This window comes from Corapipo altera, unplaced genomic scaffold, assembly GCF_003945725.1.
Source record: "Corapipo altera isolate COAL_440 unplaced genomic scaffold, ASM394572v1 64, whole genome shotgun sequence".
Classification (NCBI taxonomy): Eukaryota; Metazoa; Chordata; class Aves; order Passeriformes; family Pipridae; genus Corapipo; species Corapipo altera.
Genome location: NW_020884893.1, coordinates 7,113,857 through 7,129,380, shown reverse-complemented (window position 1 = coordinate 7,129,380; position 15,524 = coordinate 7,113,857). Strand labels below are relative to the sequence as shown.

The 15,524-nt window shown below is 42.4% G+C and overlaps 1 protein-coding gene across 1 annotated transcript; it reads left to right on the top strand.

The window, feature by feature from the left end:
• Positions 1-667: 667 nt before the first annotated feature.
• Positions 668-4,640, top strand: HRH3 (histamine receptor H3). The gene is made up of 3 exons (XM_027646066.1): positions 668-959; positions 1,312-1,478; positions 2,404-4,640. The coding sequence occupies exons 1-3, from the start codon at positions 668-670 to the stop codon at positions 3,280-3,282; spliced, it is 1,338 nt and encodes a 445-aa protein (XP_027501867.1). The 3' UTR covers positions 3,283-4,640.
• The last annotated feature ends 10,884 nt before the right edge of the window (positions 4,641-15,524 follow it).

The following is a 15,524-nucleotide window of genomic DNA, read 5'->3' as shown; positions in this document are numbered from 1 at the left end:
GCACAGGAAAAAGCATCACCCTCCATGCTCCACCTGCCCAGGGAGCCCTCCTGGCTGCTTCTGATTAAAGGGCAAGTGAAGCCTTGACCTCTACTTCACTAAGGCACAGTCCCCATGGCAGGAATCATAAGCACTGCCCCTGGCCTCTGTCTTGGGGGATGCTTTGGGGAGATGCAGGAATGTTGCTGTGCAAAATGCAAGGATGCTCTGGGAGAATTCAAGGATTCTCTTGAGTTGAGAGGAGAAGGAGAAATGTAGAGATGTTCTGTGGGTGGGGGCAAGGATACTCTGAGGTAATGCAGTGGTACTCCCAGGCTGAGAGGGGAAAGAGGAGTGGGAGAGAATGGTCTGGAGGATTCAGGGATGTTCTGGAGAAATTCAGGGATGCTCTTCAGGGATGCAGGGATGCTCCGAGGTAAAGTAAGGATGCTCCCGGATTGAGAGGAGAAGGGAGAACGTGAGGATGCTCAGGTTTGCTGTGTAGGGATTCAGGGATGCTCTGGAGGAATATAGGAACGTTCTGGGGTAATACAGGGGGGCTCCCGTGTTGAGAGGGCAAGGGAGAACGTAAGGATGCTCAGGGATGCTTGGGGGGATTCAGGCATGCTCTGTAGGGATGCAGGGATGCTGCGGGGGATTCGGGGCTGCTCTGGGGGAGTATGCAGGGATGCTGGCGGGGCGGGAGGCGGGCGGGGCGGGGAGGGGCAGCAGTCCCGCGGCGGCGGCGCGGCGGTGGAGCGGCGGGGCCATGGAGAGCGGCGGGGCGCTGAACGGCTCGGCCGCCGCCGGGCGCTTCGCGGCCGCGGGCACGGCGGCGCTGGCCGCGCTCATGGCCCTGCTCATCGCCGTCACCGTGGCCGGCAACGCGCTGGTCATGCTCGCCTTCGTGGCGGACTCCAGCCTGCGCACCCAGAACAACTTCTTTCTCCTCAACCTGGCCATCTCGGATTTCCTAGTAGGTAAAGTGCCGCCCCCGCGGGGCCCCGCACGGACCGCCGGCAACTTGGCGGCGGGACGGGCAGCGGCGCCCGGGACTCCTCCTACCCGGCACCCTCCTGCCCGGCACCCTCCTACCCGGCACCCTCCTGCCCGGCATCCTCCTGCCCGGCACCCTCCTGCCCCACCGGCACCGCGGGTCCCCTCGGCCGTGCCCCGCTCCCGCCCCCCCGACACCTTCCCGCGGTCCCGGGGTCCCCTCCCGCAGCCCCCGGCGGGTCCCGCGGTCCCAGCGCGGCACCTGCGGCTCTCCCCGGGGGCACTCACGCTGCAGACACCCCTCTTCTCAACGAGAACGTACCCGTCCGGTTGCAGGTGCCTTCTGCATCCCCCTGTACGTGCCCTATGTGCTGACGGGGAGATGGATCTTCGGGAAAAGCCTCTGCAAACTCTGGCTGGTAGTCGATTACCTGCTCTGCACCTCTTCGGTCTTCAACATCGTACTAATTAGCTATGACAGATTCCTCTCGGTCACAAGAGCGGTGAGTCCTGTCATGGCAGCTGAGAGGGAAATAACTCTCTTTCTGCCTTATTCTCCAGATTCTCTGCAATAATTAAAAGCTTTTGAATCCTCCAGAAATTATGAATCTTTCAGCCTGGTGATGGAAAGCAATAATTATCCACAAATACATAATTCAGCTGTGGTTTCAGATTAGTATTCCTGGCATAATTAAATCACTTAAGCCTCAGACCCCATTGTGCAGGTGTTCCCTTCCCAGATGACAGGATAGTAGTGTACAAGGGAGCCAGCAAGGTAAGCAGACCTATTACTAACTTGCAGGGGCTTATTATCACCAGGATGAACAAGTGGTTTGCAGTCAGACTCACAGCTTCTCCCTGGGTACCAAGGCAGTAGATTGCAGTGCCAGCCTTGGCAGGGCACAGCCCCGAGGCTCTGAGGTCTCTGGGTATGTGGGGAGATGAAAATGCTCATCCCATCGAAGGAGGCAACGAGCAGTTCACCACAGGCAGATCTGATCCATTCCTGTTTGCTCCTTCCCTGACTCCAAATACAACACAGAGTAGCTACAAGGCTCAGAGGGAGCCAGAGCTGGATGCCTGCTTTGCCCATGAGTTTGATGCATGCATCTCCCTGGGAGTTACAGGGAGTAGCTGGATACAGCTCAGGCAAGTGATGGGTGCAGGTGACTGCCGGGCTCCAACCGAGTCAGTACATTTCCACTAAGCAGACACCACATTTCGGAGCTGCAAAATGAGCGTTCTAAACCTTCCCTGCAAGACTGTGATTTATCTAGCAATTGCTCCTGTTGCCTAAGGCATATGAGCTTATTAGACTGCCGGGGTATTGCCTAGCAACTTTACCGGGAACCCTACCGGTTCATTTGTGAGGAGCCTCAACCAGTTGGGGTGTGTGACCATCCTTAAGAAAAGGTTTTCCTGTTGCAGGTCGCTTACAGAGCCCAGCAAGGCAACACCAAGCGAGCAGTGCTGAAGATGGTGATGGTGTGGGTGTTGGCATTCCTGCTGTACGGACCTGCCATTATCAGCTGGGAGTACATATCAGGCCGGAGTATCATTCCCACTGGGGAGTGCTACGCTGAGTTTTTCTACAACTGGTATTTTCTCATGACAGCCTCTACCCTGGAGTTTTTCACCCCTTTCATCAGTGTAATGTTTTTCAACCTGAGCATTTACCTGAACATACAGAAACGTACCAAGATACGCCTGGATATTTTCCATGAAGTGCACAACCAGTCCTTCACTGAAGAGGTGGAAACGAGCCCAGAAGCAAAGCTTTCTTTGAAATGCTCTAAGTGGGAGCAGAAGGAGTCAGCTGAAACCCTCGACCTCTCTAAGAGCAAAGCTCAAGCAACAGCCTCCACTTCTAGCCTGGGTGTCAAAGATTTGCTGACAACAAGCTCGGAGAGCTCTGGGAAACCCAAGTGTTGCAACAAAAAGAGCTGTAAAAATTCAGCATCCACTCCGTCCTTAGAGAAACGGATGAAGGTCATGTCCCAGAGCACGACTCAACACTTCAGGCTCTCTAGAGACAAGAAAGTGGCCAAATCCCTGGCAATCATCGTGGGCATTTTTGGGATTTGCTGGGCACCATACACTCTCCTGATGATCATCCGTGCTGGCTGCCACGGCCACTGCATCTCTGAGTACTGGTACGAGACTTCCTTTTGGCTGCTGTGGATCAACTCGGCCATCAACCCTGTCCTATACCCTCTCTGCCACTACAGCTTCAGAAGGGCTTTTATTAAACTCCTCTGTCCCAAGAAGCTGAAGATTCAACCTCATGATGCCCTTCAGAACTGCTGAAAGTGAACCCAGCCCTGTGTGAGGATGAGAAGAGTCTTGGTTTAATACTCCAGCATTGGTGTAGGAATGCAGCTTCTTTCCTTGGATGAACCTGGGAGCTGGGAGCAGTGGTCTGGGGCAGGTGAGGAAGGCAGCAGGGAGACCACTGTTAATTTATTCTAGTTCTCAACAACAAAATCCCACAGCATAGGAGGGTAAAGGGTTTGTTTTTTTGACATTAACCACAGATGGTGAAGTCTTTGTCCACCACTTGCAGGTGCCACAAAAGAGCTCTGCTGCCACCTAGTCAGGCTGAGCAGCACCAGCATTTTGCTAAAATAAAGAAAAATGGAAACTGAAAAATAAAAGCTAAAAAATTAATATCTGACCTTAAACCATTGCACTAAATTACAGTTTAGCTGTTTGCAGATCTGATTTTTCCCATAAATGGGAGTGTTTTTTCTTAAGATATTACACGGAGGAAACACCTGGTTTATCCTTTTTGCTAGAGCAGCTGCAGCCATAATCTGGATCCCTCTTCCATGGGGTGCAATAGATGTCCCTTCCACTCCCCAAGAAGTGGGGAATTTTAGCAAGATTCAGAACACTTGCATTCTTCCTTTTAAAATACATCACTTGGATGGAGATCAACATAATCAGTCAATATGAGCATGAATTCTTTTATTTCTTAATTTTTTTCAAAGCAGTCAACTAATTCCACAGACAGAGCACCAGATTCAGGAGACCAGGGGCTCTAGCCTTGGTTTTAACATAAAATCCTGGGCATTTTATCTCTGCTTCCCATCTCATGCTTCATCATACCTGCCCCTGTGTTCTGTAACCTCTTTGGGCACAGAGTATGACCGAAAAGCAGATGACTTCCACTGCCCATCTGTTGGCACTGCTCAGTGGTGTGGTAACACAAACATGTATTTAGTTGCTGTGGCAAATGCTCATATTTAACAATATTGCGCAGGGAAGGCTCAAGATCATAAGTCTGAAAACTACATTTACAAATAGAAGCCCAAATGCTGTAAAGTAGTACCCAAAAGCTTATGATGTTGTGATTGCCAATTACACCTCGCTGTTGCAAGCAAACTGCTTTTTGCCTGCTGCTAGGAGTAAAAGAAAATGCCATCCAACTGTATTCCAGTGATATTTGTTAAGTAGATCAGTATTGTCATCTGAAGTCAGGATTTAAATGATGACTTGTCTTGTGTATATGATGTTTCAGTCTTGTGACGTGTTCTGTCAGTTTGTTTATATATGGGTTAAAATGTACCCTTTGAAATACATGTACTGTGAATTGACAGGATGCTCATACCTTTCCCTTCTGTCTGTTCCCTTCTGAAAACCGTAATAAAGTATTTTTATATGAAGCTTGCTGAATATTTTATGGTAAACAAGGTGTTGGTGGGAATGATAAAATCCAACTGGAAGTAAAACATTTATGGATTTGCCAGAGGAGGCAGGTAAAGCCTATGAATCTCACAAAGAAACAGCTCCCAAAACAGCTGAGTGTCTCTTACCTCTGGTTAGCAGGTTCCTGACAGCACATTGAGGGTGTGGAGAGTGCACATCACTCAATTCTCTCCAATTTGGGGTGTTTTCCAGAGCATGTTACATGCAACTGAGATTAACAATAACACTAACTCTGAGTTACATTAACACTAACTCTTCCTCTGACTTACAAAACCCACTGGCCTCCCTAAAAATGAAAGAGTTATAACGTGACCAAGGCACCAGTTTCCAGCTGTGGTTCTCTTCCTTTGTTCATCAAGAGAGGTGGGACCACTAGACTGTTGAGTCTGATAAAAAGGTACTGGTTGTTACACCTTCATTTCCTAAAGAGTGAAGAAATGGTCATATTTCATTGTGAGCCTTTTGCACAGTATTTTCATGGTCTCTGACCTCCATAAGGGCAGAATTATCTACACTTGGCTGAAAGTAATTTTATTCATTAGTGGATTTTGCAGGGAAGATACTCATATTCCTTCCTGAAATAAAAGCTCTTGCCTTGCCAAATAAAAAAGAAAAATAACTACTTATGCCTGGACATGAAGTCACACCTGAGCCTGGTTTTCATACTGAAAATGTTCTGAGCTAGTTGAGAAGTTTCAGAGTAGCTGATGACTAATTCAAATATGCTTAAAAGAGTATTTGAATTCTGCTGATTGTTAGTGTTCAGAATATAAATGTCTATATGCATTTGGAAGAGGCAGGGACTAGGGAGTTTCTAGTTCTAATCAAATAAGAACTGTGAAAATGCATAACCACTAGACAAGGCAGGGCTGCTTGTCAACTAACCCAGCAAAACATCTGTGTATAATTTATATTACCATACCTGCTAAAAAAAAAAAAATACCTCTTTCCTATTGTCTAGGCATAAAATGAACAAGTAGGATCTGTTTTCAACAACCAGGAAAGAAGACCTGCTGTAATTATAAATATGCATCAAATATTTAGTGAAGCACAAAGTCTTCAATTCCACACAGAAAAGAAGCCCAGCTAATTCCAGAGAGAAGCATCCAATTTATGCACAGGGTGTTAGTAAACAGCATTCACACAGCTGTAAGTCATGCCCAGGAGTTTTTTAAAATCAGTGACTTCCCACAGGAGCTGTGTGGAGGCAATGCCAGTTCCCCTCCCTTAACCCAAACCTACACTCCATTAACTCAAGGACGTAACAAGGTCTGTGGTCCTTTCATAGAGCAGCATCTGCATATCAATAAACTATCAAAGAACATTTTTTATCAGCACAGCTACTTTCTTTTTGGCCCTGTAATGCTTCCTCCCCAATCACCAATAATGAGAGATCTCTTTACACAGACAGAGGAACTTTGCTCCCGCAGCCTCTCCTCCGGCCCCTCCTCAATTACCATTCCTTATTTGTTCTCTCCAACCTGCAGTTATATAAATTGCTCCATTGTTCCACAAACATCACTGAAGCTTCATTAGCTCAAGTAGGAGGCTGGAGAAGAAGAGAGAGTGCAAGAAGGAGCTTTTGTTCAAAAACACCTGTCTGGGATAATTAATGACGTTTGCCGAGAGGGAAGGGCTTTGAAATCAGGAAGATGTGATTATATTTTGATTTGAAAGAATGCTAATGGTTTTCCTTCATGTTTGCAAATGAACATTCATTTTCATAGCAGAACTAGGATGGAAAGACAGGAGGTTAGCATCCTTGCCAGAAAGAACTTTAACAACATGATTTCTGTGAGGGAGTATTAATTTTTCATAACCTCAGCTCTCGTGCAGTGCCACCAGCACAACTTTGCAGTATAGACCTGGACTTAAAAAAAGACCTCCTGCACTCCACAGAACTTGCTCTGAAAATAGATGGGGCACAATAAGGAGCGTTATTATCTTTACTTCTGGTGTGAGAACCGCAGACAAGAATAAAAACTCTTTGCTGGCTGCCCTGGGTGAGTGCCACAAAAAAGAAAAGGTCTCTCGATTTCTGACACCACAAAGCCAGCCTTTCATTTAAGATTGCACAGATGTTCCTGTGGACAGTAGGGAACTCACAGCACTTCTCTGTTCCCTTAACCTTGACTTAAAACTCCTCCTCACCACAATTTTCTGTCAATACAGTTGTATTTGCAGGATTAAAGAATTATGGGGTTTAGAATTCTGCAGGGTGAAAGGTCTTATCTATAACCTGGCACCATCATTTTATTGAGATACAAAACTATCACTGGCATTCACTTCAACAAAGACACTGCTACCTGGGAGAGAAAGACTTGTACACACCTCAAAGGCAAAAAGCCCAGCTCTGCCCCTACATCTCTTGTTGCAAGCCCAGAAATGCTGATGAGTTGTTAAATCAGCACCATTTTTAGTGCTAAAGTCCAGGATGCATAGACATTACTTACTACTAGGTAGTTACAGCCCCTCATTTTTACTCCATAATTGACAAGCTGCTTGCACAGTCTGGGAACAAAAGAGAGCTACTATTTAATCCAAATACCAAACATCTTAGGTAGAGCTATGTGTGCACATCTGTGGTGGAAGAACAAGACTGATATTTTTCCATTTGTAAAATTCTACAACCTGAATTTTTTTTTTTAAATGACTCAGAGGCACAAAGCAGGACCTTTTGTCGTGTTGTAAAGGTTTGTCTTATACATCAAATACCTGCCAATAATTCCTGGGACCTCCTGCCACGATACACAATGATTATATACTAGAGGTGGCAAGGAGAAGGTATGAAGGGAGGTAGTTCTGAGATGTGTGTGTACAAACATCACAAGCATCCCTCCTGTGCATGTAAACACACAATTCACGACAAAACTTGAGTTGTTACAGGCAGGTTGCTCCCACAACTTAGGCATCTGTTCTTTTAAGCATAAAAATGTGTCTGTGATGTGACACTGACTTTTGAGTTATTTTTAAACACAACATCCTGGGATTTAGCAGCACAATTAACACTGAAGGAAAACTGATTGCAAAGGAGTTAATAATCTGATTCAAGATCCCTCTGAGCATTCACAAACAACAAGCTCTCTGCTAGAAGGGCAATAATAGTTCTGGCAAATTTTTTAGCTGTTAAATAACAGCTCACACACAGCTTTAGTCATTAGAGGCTGTTTATTGAAGAACAAACAATGATGGGTGTTGTATATATAATCCCTCAAACACGAGGTTGCATGTACACCCTGCAGGGTCCATGAATTGATGAGGGATTGACAAAGCAGAGCAATTGCCCTCCATCATGGAAATAATTTACACTCTAAAAGGCGCAAAATTTAATAGACCATTATGGTTAAAACACCATTTAATATCTCTGATACAGCTTGTATTCAAAATATGCAGGGATAAAATAATATGTATAAAACCTCTATGAGGCTTCTGGTCAGCATTCTGAGAACAAGGAATTAAACTGTAATCCAAGAGCTTTCACGAAAGTAATAAGTAAGAAGATGTTTTGTTGCTGCCATTAATACTTTTACTCAAAATGAAGGTTGCAAAGATGTTGCAGAACTGTATAGACAGAGGAATTCTGACTTAGAGCTAATTCCAGAGTACAGGAAAGACTGCAGTCAAATATGGTGACTGTCATTGCAAGTATTCTTCAACAAGGTAATTTAAAACCTCAGCAGAGGACCAAAATGCCCAACATATTCTTTGTGAAGCTCTCACTGGGAAGAACTCACACAGACAGAAGCCTGCAGAACAGTTCATCTGTGGTAGATAGAGCTGAAATCCCTTAGAAATTCCCCCTCACAAGTCCCACATGCCCCTGAACTCTGCTACGAAGTGACCATCTCAAAAATGGTTTCTGAGAACATGAGGACTTCTTAATTTCCTTTGGAAAAAAACCCCAGAAATACAACCTTCCTTCACTCACCTCTTGAGAGGTGTCTCAGCTGAAGTTCTGAACAGACAACTGAAAACTGGGAAATCAGCTATTTAAGGTCATTATGATTGACTCATCTTAATAACCTTATTTTCACCTCAGCAATTATTTCACCGAGAACCGTCACTATGCACCACTTTAGGGAAGTGCCTTTCAGTCACCGCTTGCAAATACTAAATATTTGTAATCAATATTAATCACTCCAGACTGTGGCATAACAAGTTATCAAATCAGAGGAATTACCTCCTCCACAACAAAAGAACACAAAACATAAATTTTAGTCAGCCTAAATGCCACTTGTGCAGCAGACTCTGAAGAGGTATTTGTGTGCTGACAGGATCTACCAAATTGCCTTTGAAAAAGCAGATCTATTAACTGAAAGACAAGAACAAGCATAACATGTTTTCTGAGAAAATCTGAACAAGTTCTTTCTTTATTCAATCACATTTGTGACCCTCTGCAATTATTTTCTCCATTAGTATATAAGCACTCAGGCTTTACTAGCATGAAAGTGGGAATATAACTATTTTTTAGGTTGAATATTCACTAAAAGCAAATCTCCTACTGTGCACTCATTCATCAAGCGACCTGGTTAGCTAAGTGTGATATTGGTTTTGTTCCAGGATAAATACATTAGGAAAATATCTTCTGTTGCACTAACTTAATTTAGTCTTAATACACAATTCTAGAACTGCTCTGTGTTGATCAGCTTCATAAGCCACTTCAACCCATTGAAAAAGCATTACAAAAATCGCTATCTTTAGAACATTTAATTAGTGATAATTACATCAATTAGTAGCACCAGTTGGCAAACTGTACATGTTTCACATGGTGATCATTTTTATCTGTCTACAAATCAAGTTTTATTTACTGTGAAAAAAAATCCTGAATGCCTTAAAAAAATAAATCAGAGATACCTGAGTGAGCTCTCATAAAACTCCTAAACACTATCATGGAATGCAGTTCCATGAAGAGGGTAAAGTGGATACTTGAGGATTTTGTGGAGGGCAGATTTTTTCAGATTTTTTTCAAATTCCAGGTTCTTTGCCTTGCCACAGAATTTCTGTGTGACCATGCAAGTTACTGGGGTCCAAATCCAGACAGATATTTTAATTCAAAATTTCTAAAATCAGTGAGACACTTTTCCCATCCTGGCTAGATTTGGACCTCAGCTTCTTGTGATCCAGTTTCTACCAGTGAAAGAAGGTTAAAAAAAGAATATACTCACAAACTTTAGGTACTGTAACAATAATTATATAAAAAAATTAAACTCATGAAATTTTCATCCCTCAAAGCCATTTTCCTAATGGCCATAAATTAGTTAATGAAGCTAAATTAGTTACTGAAGCTAGAAAATTTTGGTTGATACAGAAACAGAGTTGTGGCAGCTTGCCAAAATAAAATACATTTTTTCAGTCTATAGATACAAGAGCCTCAAGCACAGGTAACATGGGGCCTAACCCATCACATCGATGGGCAACCTTCAAACCCTCAACTTCTGGCACTGAAGTTATTTAATGTTACCAGGTTTTGTTTTTCCAGACACACCTCAGCATCCCAGTAATTGTTGATTTGAACCACTGCTTTAAACTTCCATTACATGTCTGCTGTGGGGGCGGGTAAGCAAAGAAAATCAACATTTTCTAAAGCAATGCAGTAAAAAAACATATTGATTTAATACAGTGACCTTTTACCAGGTTACTTTTTAAATGTGATAAATGTGAGTCCTGTCTGGACAAAGCACTCTGGCTGCCCAAACTCATCTCCTGATTTATAACAGAGGAAAACAACAGGAAATGAATAGCCACAAACCAGCACGATTTCATGAATAAGATAATCAAAATATGGATACTTCATCTGTAATATCACAGATGTCTTCTTGACAAACCAGTGTTTTAGCAATTACATTCCCTCATGCAAATATTTTTCTTCATAAGCATTTTCCACTTTTAGTGGAAGATTAATTTATCTGGATTTAGAGAGTGAACAGCCAACTTCTATCAATGGCTGATTAAGAGTGTGTAGAAAGGATGCACTGGGTGGGATTCACATGTCTTTGGAAAACAGTGATGTTCCAGCCTCAGTGGTAATTAAGCACCGAGGAACCAAATGTCAAGATTCAAATGAAAAATCTTTAAACTATGACAAAGCTTTACCATAGGTGAAAATTGATCCCAAACCATAAGATGCCTTCTAAAATATTGACTCTCACCTGCACATTAATTGCCTATCGATTTTCCCAGTTACAGAGACAAAAAGGGCCCACTGAGCATTTGAATAACAAAAGATAATTTGTTCAGCAGTTCGTTTGCAGTCCTGCTTTTCAATCAGTGTTAGTAAGGCTGGATCTAAGTGCATTTCCAAACCTGCATTTTTAAAAGGTGAGTGTGTCTGTATAAAACATTTTCAGCATATGAGAATAAGCACAAGGCTCTTCATGTTTTGTGTCTTGTTTTACTCACTAATCATGACATAAAATAACAGCATTTGAGTGTGCTGCAGTGCTACATTCCAGTTAAAAACCCCACCAACCTGAGCCTGGTGACCATTGCATCATGCCAGCCCCTCCAATTAAAATTAATGGAATGTTACCAGAATAAAATGGATTGTAACAAAGTAGCCACCCACTGCCATTACTTCTTACTGAAATGAAACATGCAGACAACAAGTCAGTTATTAAACCATAACTGTATGGATTAGTAGTATGGCTGGTCTTTTGTCCTCACTCATCAGTCAGGCAATGTATATATAATATACAAATACACGTCACCAACTTAGTGGCATAACAGTACAGCAATAAGCAAAGAACAGAGCTGACCAAGGAATGCACACTTCAAGGAGTCAAAACAATATTTTATATAAACAAGGGCAGAATCAAAAACTCAAGCTCTGTGGATGAGAAATCGTGCCTCCTTGGACAATTCTTTTTCAGTGGAGAGGAGATGAAAAATTACTCTCGGTGGGGAAATGAAGGACAAACACAGTCTCAACATTAAAACAAGGTTGATAAAAAATCTCCCTGCCTTTGTCCTACCAGCTCAGTTTTATGTCTCACAGAAATGGGCACAAAACACATGATAAATTTCAGAACTGCTTAAGGAAAAATCGAGAGCACTGCCTGAAGGGAGCTTTGTTCTGTTATCAAGAGTTGTAAAATCATCCGTTATCATTACTGGCACACAAATGTAACTTCCCCTCCGAACAGCAATAACTGCAGTCTTCCCAGACCTCTGTAGTGCAGCCAGAATTAATCTCTGTTTAACAAAATGGGAAAACTTGTTCCTGGGGAAGGCCACTGGAACCTGCACTACGGAAGACAAGCAGAAAACAAAGTTGTTCCTCAAAGGCCAGGCCCACATCAACACTGGGATGAAGTTTAGCAGTATCAGGACGGAGGTTTAATTTATACCAAAGCCATTTTCACAATGCTGATGAATTCATTATTAGTGGTCCAAAACCAAAATAAAACTTTCAGTTACAACAGGGCTGTGAAAGAGATGCTGAGCTCTAAACCTCGCTGTTCTTCCTGCAGGCTACGGTGTTCCCGAAAACAAAAGCTCTCAAAGCAAACGTAACCTTGCTACTTGCAAAAAATCCCTTTCACACAACAATGATATTTGCAGAAAGAGTAAGCTGAAATATTATATATTCAGTGTTGTTTAGTTTCCATTGCAGAGTTAGCAGTTCAAACAACACACTGACATTCCAGCAGCCTGTCTGCTCCCTGTTTTGTTCCACCTGCCACTCATTTAAGAACTCATTAAGCTGCACACCTGCAACCTGACCTCTGGTCCCAGCATTAACCCGACACTGCAGGTGTTGGCCATCGAGCCCAGTTAACAGCATTCCCTGGAAGACAGGACAGCAAAGCAGTTAGATTGTGGTTTTGTATCCAGCAGTTCATACAAACATGTACAAACTGTGGCAAGATCCCACTCCAACACCACAAGCATCTCTGGTTCAAAGCTACTCCTGTCATTCTGTAATTTGAATTAATATTTGAAAACAACAGATAAGTTGTTACACATGGTCAAGTCAGAGTACTTACTCACAACAAATCTACTTAAAAACAGAAATCACAATGAAGAGGCTTAGTAAGTACACAGACAATAGTGAAAGAAATTTCCCTAATATAAAAAAAATTAGCTAATACAAAGCAGTGCTTTACAAATCACAAGTAAAACAGATTGCAAAATATCTCATGCTTAAACACACTGATTCAATGCTTTAGTTGATGTACTGCTCTGAGTCCTCAATATCCACATGTTTAAAAGTGTGGTCCTTTTTAATGCTTGTTTTTTTATTACCACTCTATTTTCTTTTTTTGTGCAATTGATAACCACCTACATTTTCCAAGGTCTTACAAAGGGGAGAGAACTGCAAATAAGTATAAACCCCCTACAATTAGCACCAAAACAGTGTTGTAATCATGTACTAAAAAAACACATTAAAAAGATGAGTACTAGAACTGTGAAGTGCTAAACAAAATTATGGCTCAAGTTCCTCCAGGAAATAGAGAATTGACTGGACTTCAATTCACATTAAATTCCCATGGCTTATTGTCAGAATGGGAAATAAAATCTACCACATCTCTCCTGTTGCCAGCTTAAAAAGCAAGGACAGCATCAAAGGCTCAGCAGAGGAAAGCAGAAAGTAAAGGAAAGTCACACAGAAGAAATCCACCAAAATAACCCCAGCCAAAAAAAGTGGGAAGAAATCCTATAGCACTTAACTCTTCCCTGAAACAATTTATCATTGTCTCTTAACTGAATTATTTTTTCTTCTCCTCCTCAGCCCTGTGCTCCCACTGGAATGGGATCCAGGAGATCTTCATGCTAAATCTGAAGGAGCACTCTGGAGAAACGTGGCCCAAGTGATTTGCTCAGCACTGTGAGCACAGTCACTGCTGTTTGCACTGACAGGGGCCCTGAGGCAGGAGGTGACTCCCCTCGGTACAGCTGTGGATTGATTCTGGTAAAGTTCAAGCTCTTACACAGTTCTTCCAACACTAAAGCTGGAGCTATTGGGCACTTTTCATCACCAGAGGAAGGATCCTGCAAAGCCTCTCTGAACCCTGCAAGAACACGGTGCTGTCACCCCAGAGCAGGTGGCTGAAGTGTTGAGCACAAAGAACCCAATTCCAGGATCAACGGGACATTCCGGGAAGCTGTCAGGAAACCTGCTGAGCTTTTCACAGGTCAATAAACAACACTGCTCTCCCCTCAAGACCTGAGGTTACAGTGAGCACCAAGAGTAAGGGTGAAAGCTCCTGTGAGCACAGAGGTTTTTAAAACAGTCTCTGGCACTCTCAAGCACAGTCAGAGCGTGCAAAGTATCTGCAGGTATTAAATAATCTGCAAAGAAGCTGCACCAGCTTTGGTGCTCAGGCAACCTTCTCCTTGTTTTATTAAATTGGCTGAAAAGCCTGTAGCTATAGAAAGGAAAACAACAGTTAAGCCCAAAAATGCTGCACTAAACCAAACAAAAGGAGAGAACTGAGTATTAACTTAATTCAGTTTGGTAAATTCCAGGGCTGAAGCAAAACACGAGAGACTTAAGGATTTAATATTAGTTTTCATTTTTTCCTGATCCTATTTATACCAATATCACTGCTTATAATGCATAGATAACTTCCCACACGTGATCACAAGTAGAAATACTCAGAATGTGAATTTAGGAGAGGTAACTACATGTTTTGCCCATAATTTTATTAGATAATTCAGGGATTTGAGTTGATCCTGCACTTTTTGAGATTTAAAAACTTGCTGCTTTTAAGAATAAGAAGAGGTATGGACCTGCTGTCTTACGCAGGCAAAGTTACTTCTAATTATATAATAATAATAATAATAATAATTACAGAGTTGGTCCCAACACTGAGACTGCAGGAGGGCATCAGTGGAGCTGTAATTTAGAGATTGAACAACTGTCCCTTTCCAGCCACAGGCAGTCAGGAAAAAACCCATGGTTCATGGCATCAGACAGAGAGTCTTTTAAGGATGAGCCATTTCAAAGCATTAGAGATGGAATCAAGCAAAATGTGCAGCGAAAGAAGCAGAAAGAATTATCCCGTTTGCTGTGGTGTATTAGAAAAAGTGGTTATAGGTTATAGCTGTTTGGGTTTTTTTTAAAGCCACTCAGTAATTCCATCTACGGTTGACAATATTTGTGTCTCAGTATTTCTCAAGCCTGTTAAGGTCCCTTAAGAAAAAGCTTAATGGGTTTTGATAAATTTTGACTTTTCACTATTAGCATAATTATCTTCTATGCAAAATATAACCAGAGTATACAGAAACAACTCTTCCTTCAGCGTGAGAGGGTAAAGATCCACTGTTCTTAAATCTAGATTTCTGAATTCCTAGAGAATAAAACTTAAGAACATGGTCCAAAAAAATCACACAGTAAAAAAAAATAAGGGGGGAGGACAAAGAACTGTATTTTTCTTTTATTTGAAATATCTAAGCCTAGGATTTCTCAGAACATTGCTTGAGATTTCTCAAGGAAATGGGAAACCCCAGAAATGAGTCTCAAATGGCTGTTCCCTGGATAGTTTATACTGCTGTTTAGCTGCTACCAGCATTTAAAGATAGTTAATTATTTATACTGATCAGGAAACGTTTCAGTCATTAATTGCAGTTGTTTTGTGCTCCTCCTTCCTAAAATTACGGAGGAGCTGTGCCTCCTCTGAGGGTAAAAACTCACACGAAATCACAGCAGAGAAGGAAAAAAATTTAAGAGAAGATGACTCAAATTGGTCATTGTATAAAAACAGATAAACATGGGACCACTTTATTTTAGAATTTTTGATTAGTGAAAATTGAGAAGAAACTTCACTACAATTAATAAAACAAGCCAGCATCTCCTGTAGATCCTGAATTTCAGCTATTTCTACTAGATAGTTAATTAT

Coding starts and splice junctions, on each gene's coding strand:
- HRH3 (XM_027646066.1), top strand. CDS start 668: ATGCTGGCGGGGCGGGAGGCGGGCGGGGCGGGGAGGGGCAGCAGTCCC. Junction 960..1,311: donor CATCTCGGATTTCCTAGTAG/GTAAAGTGCCGC, acceptor GTCCGGTTGCAG/GTGCCTTCTGCATCCCCCTG. Junction 1,479..2,403: donor TCCTCTCGGTCACAAGAGCG/GTGAGTCCTGTC, acceptor TTCCTGTTGCAG/GTCGCTTACAGAGCCCAGCA.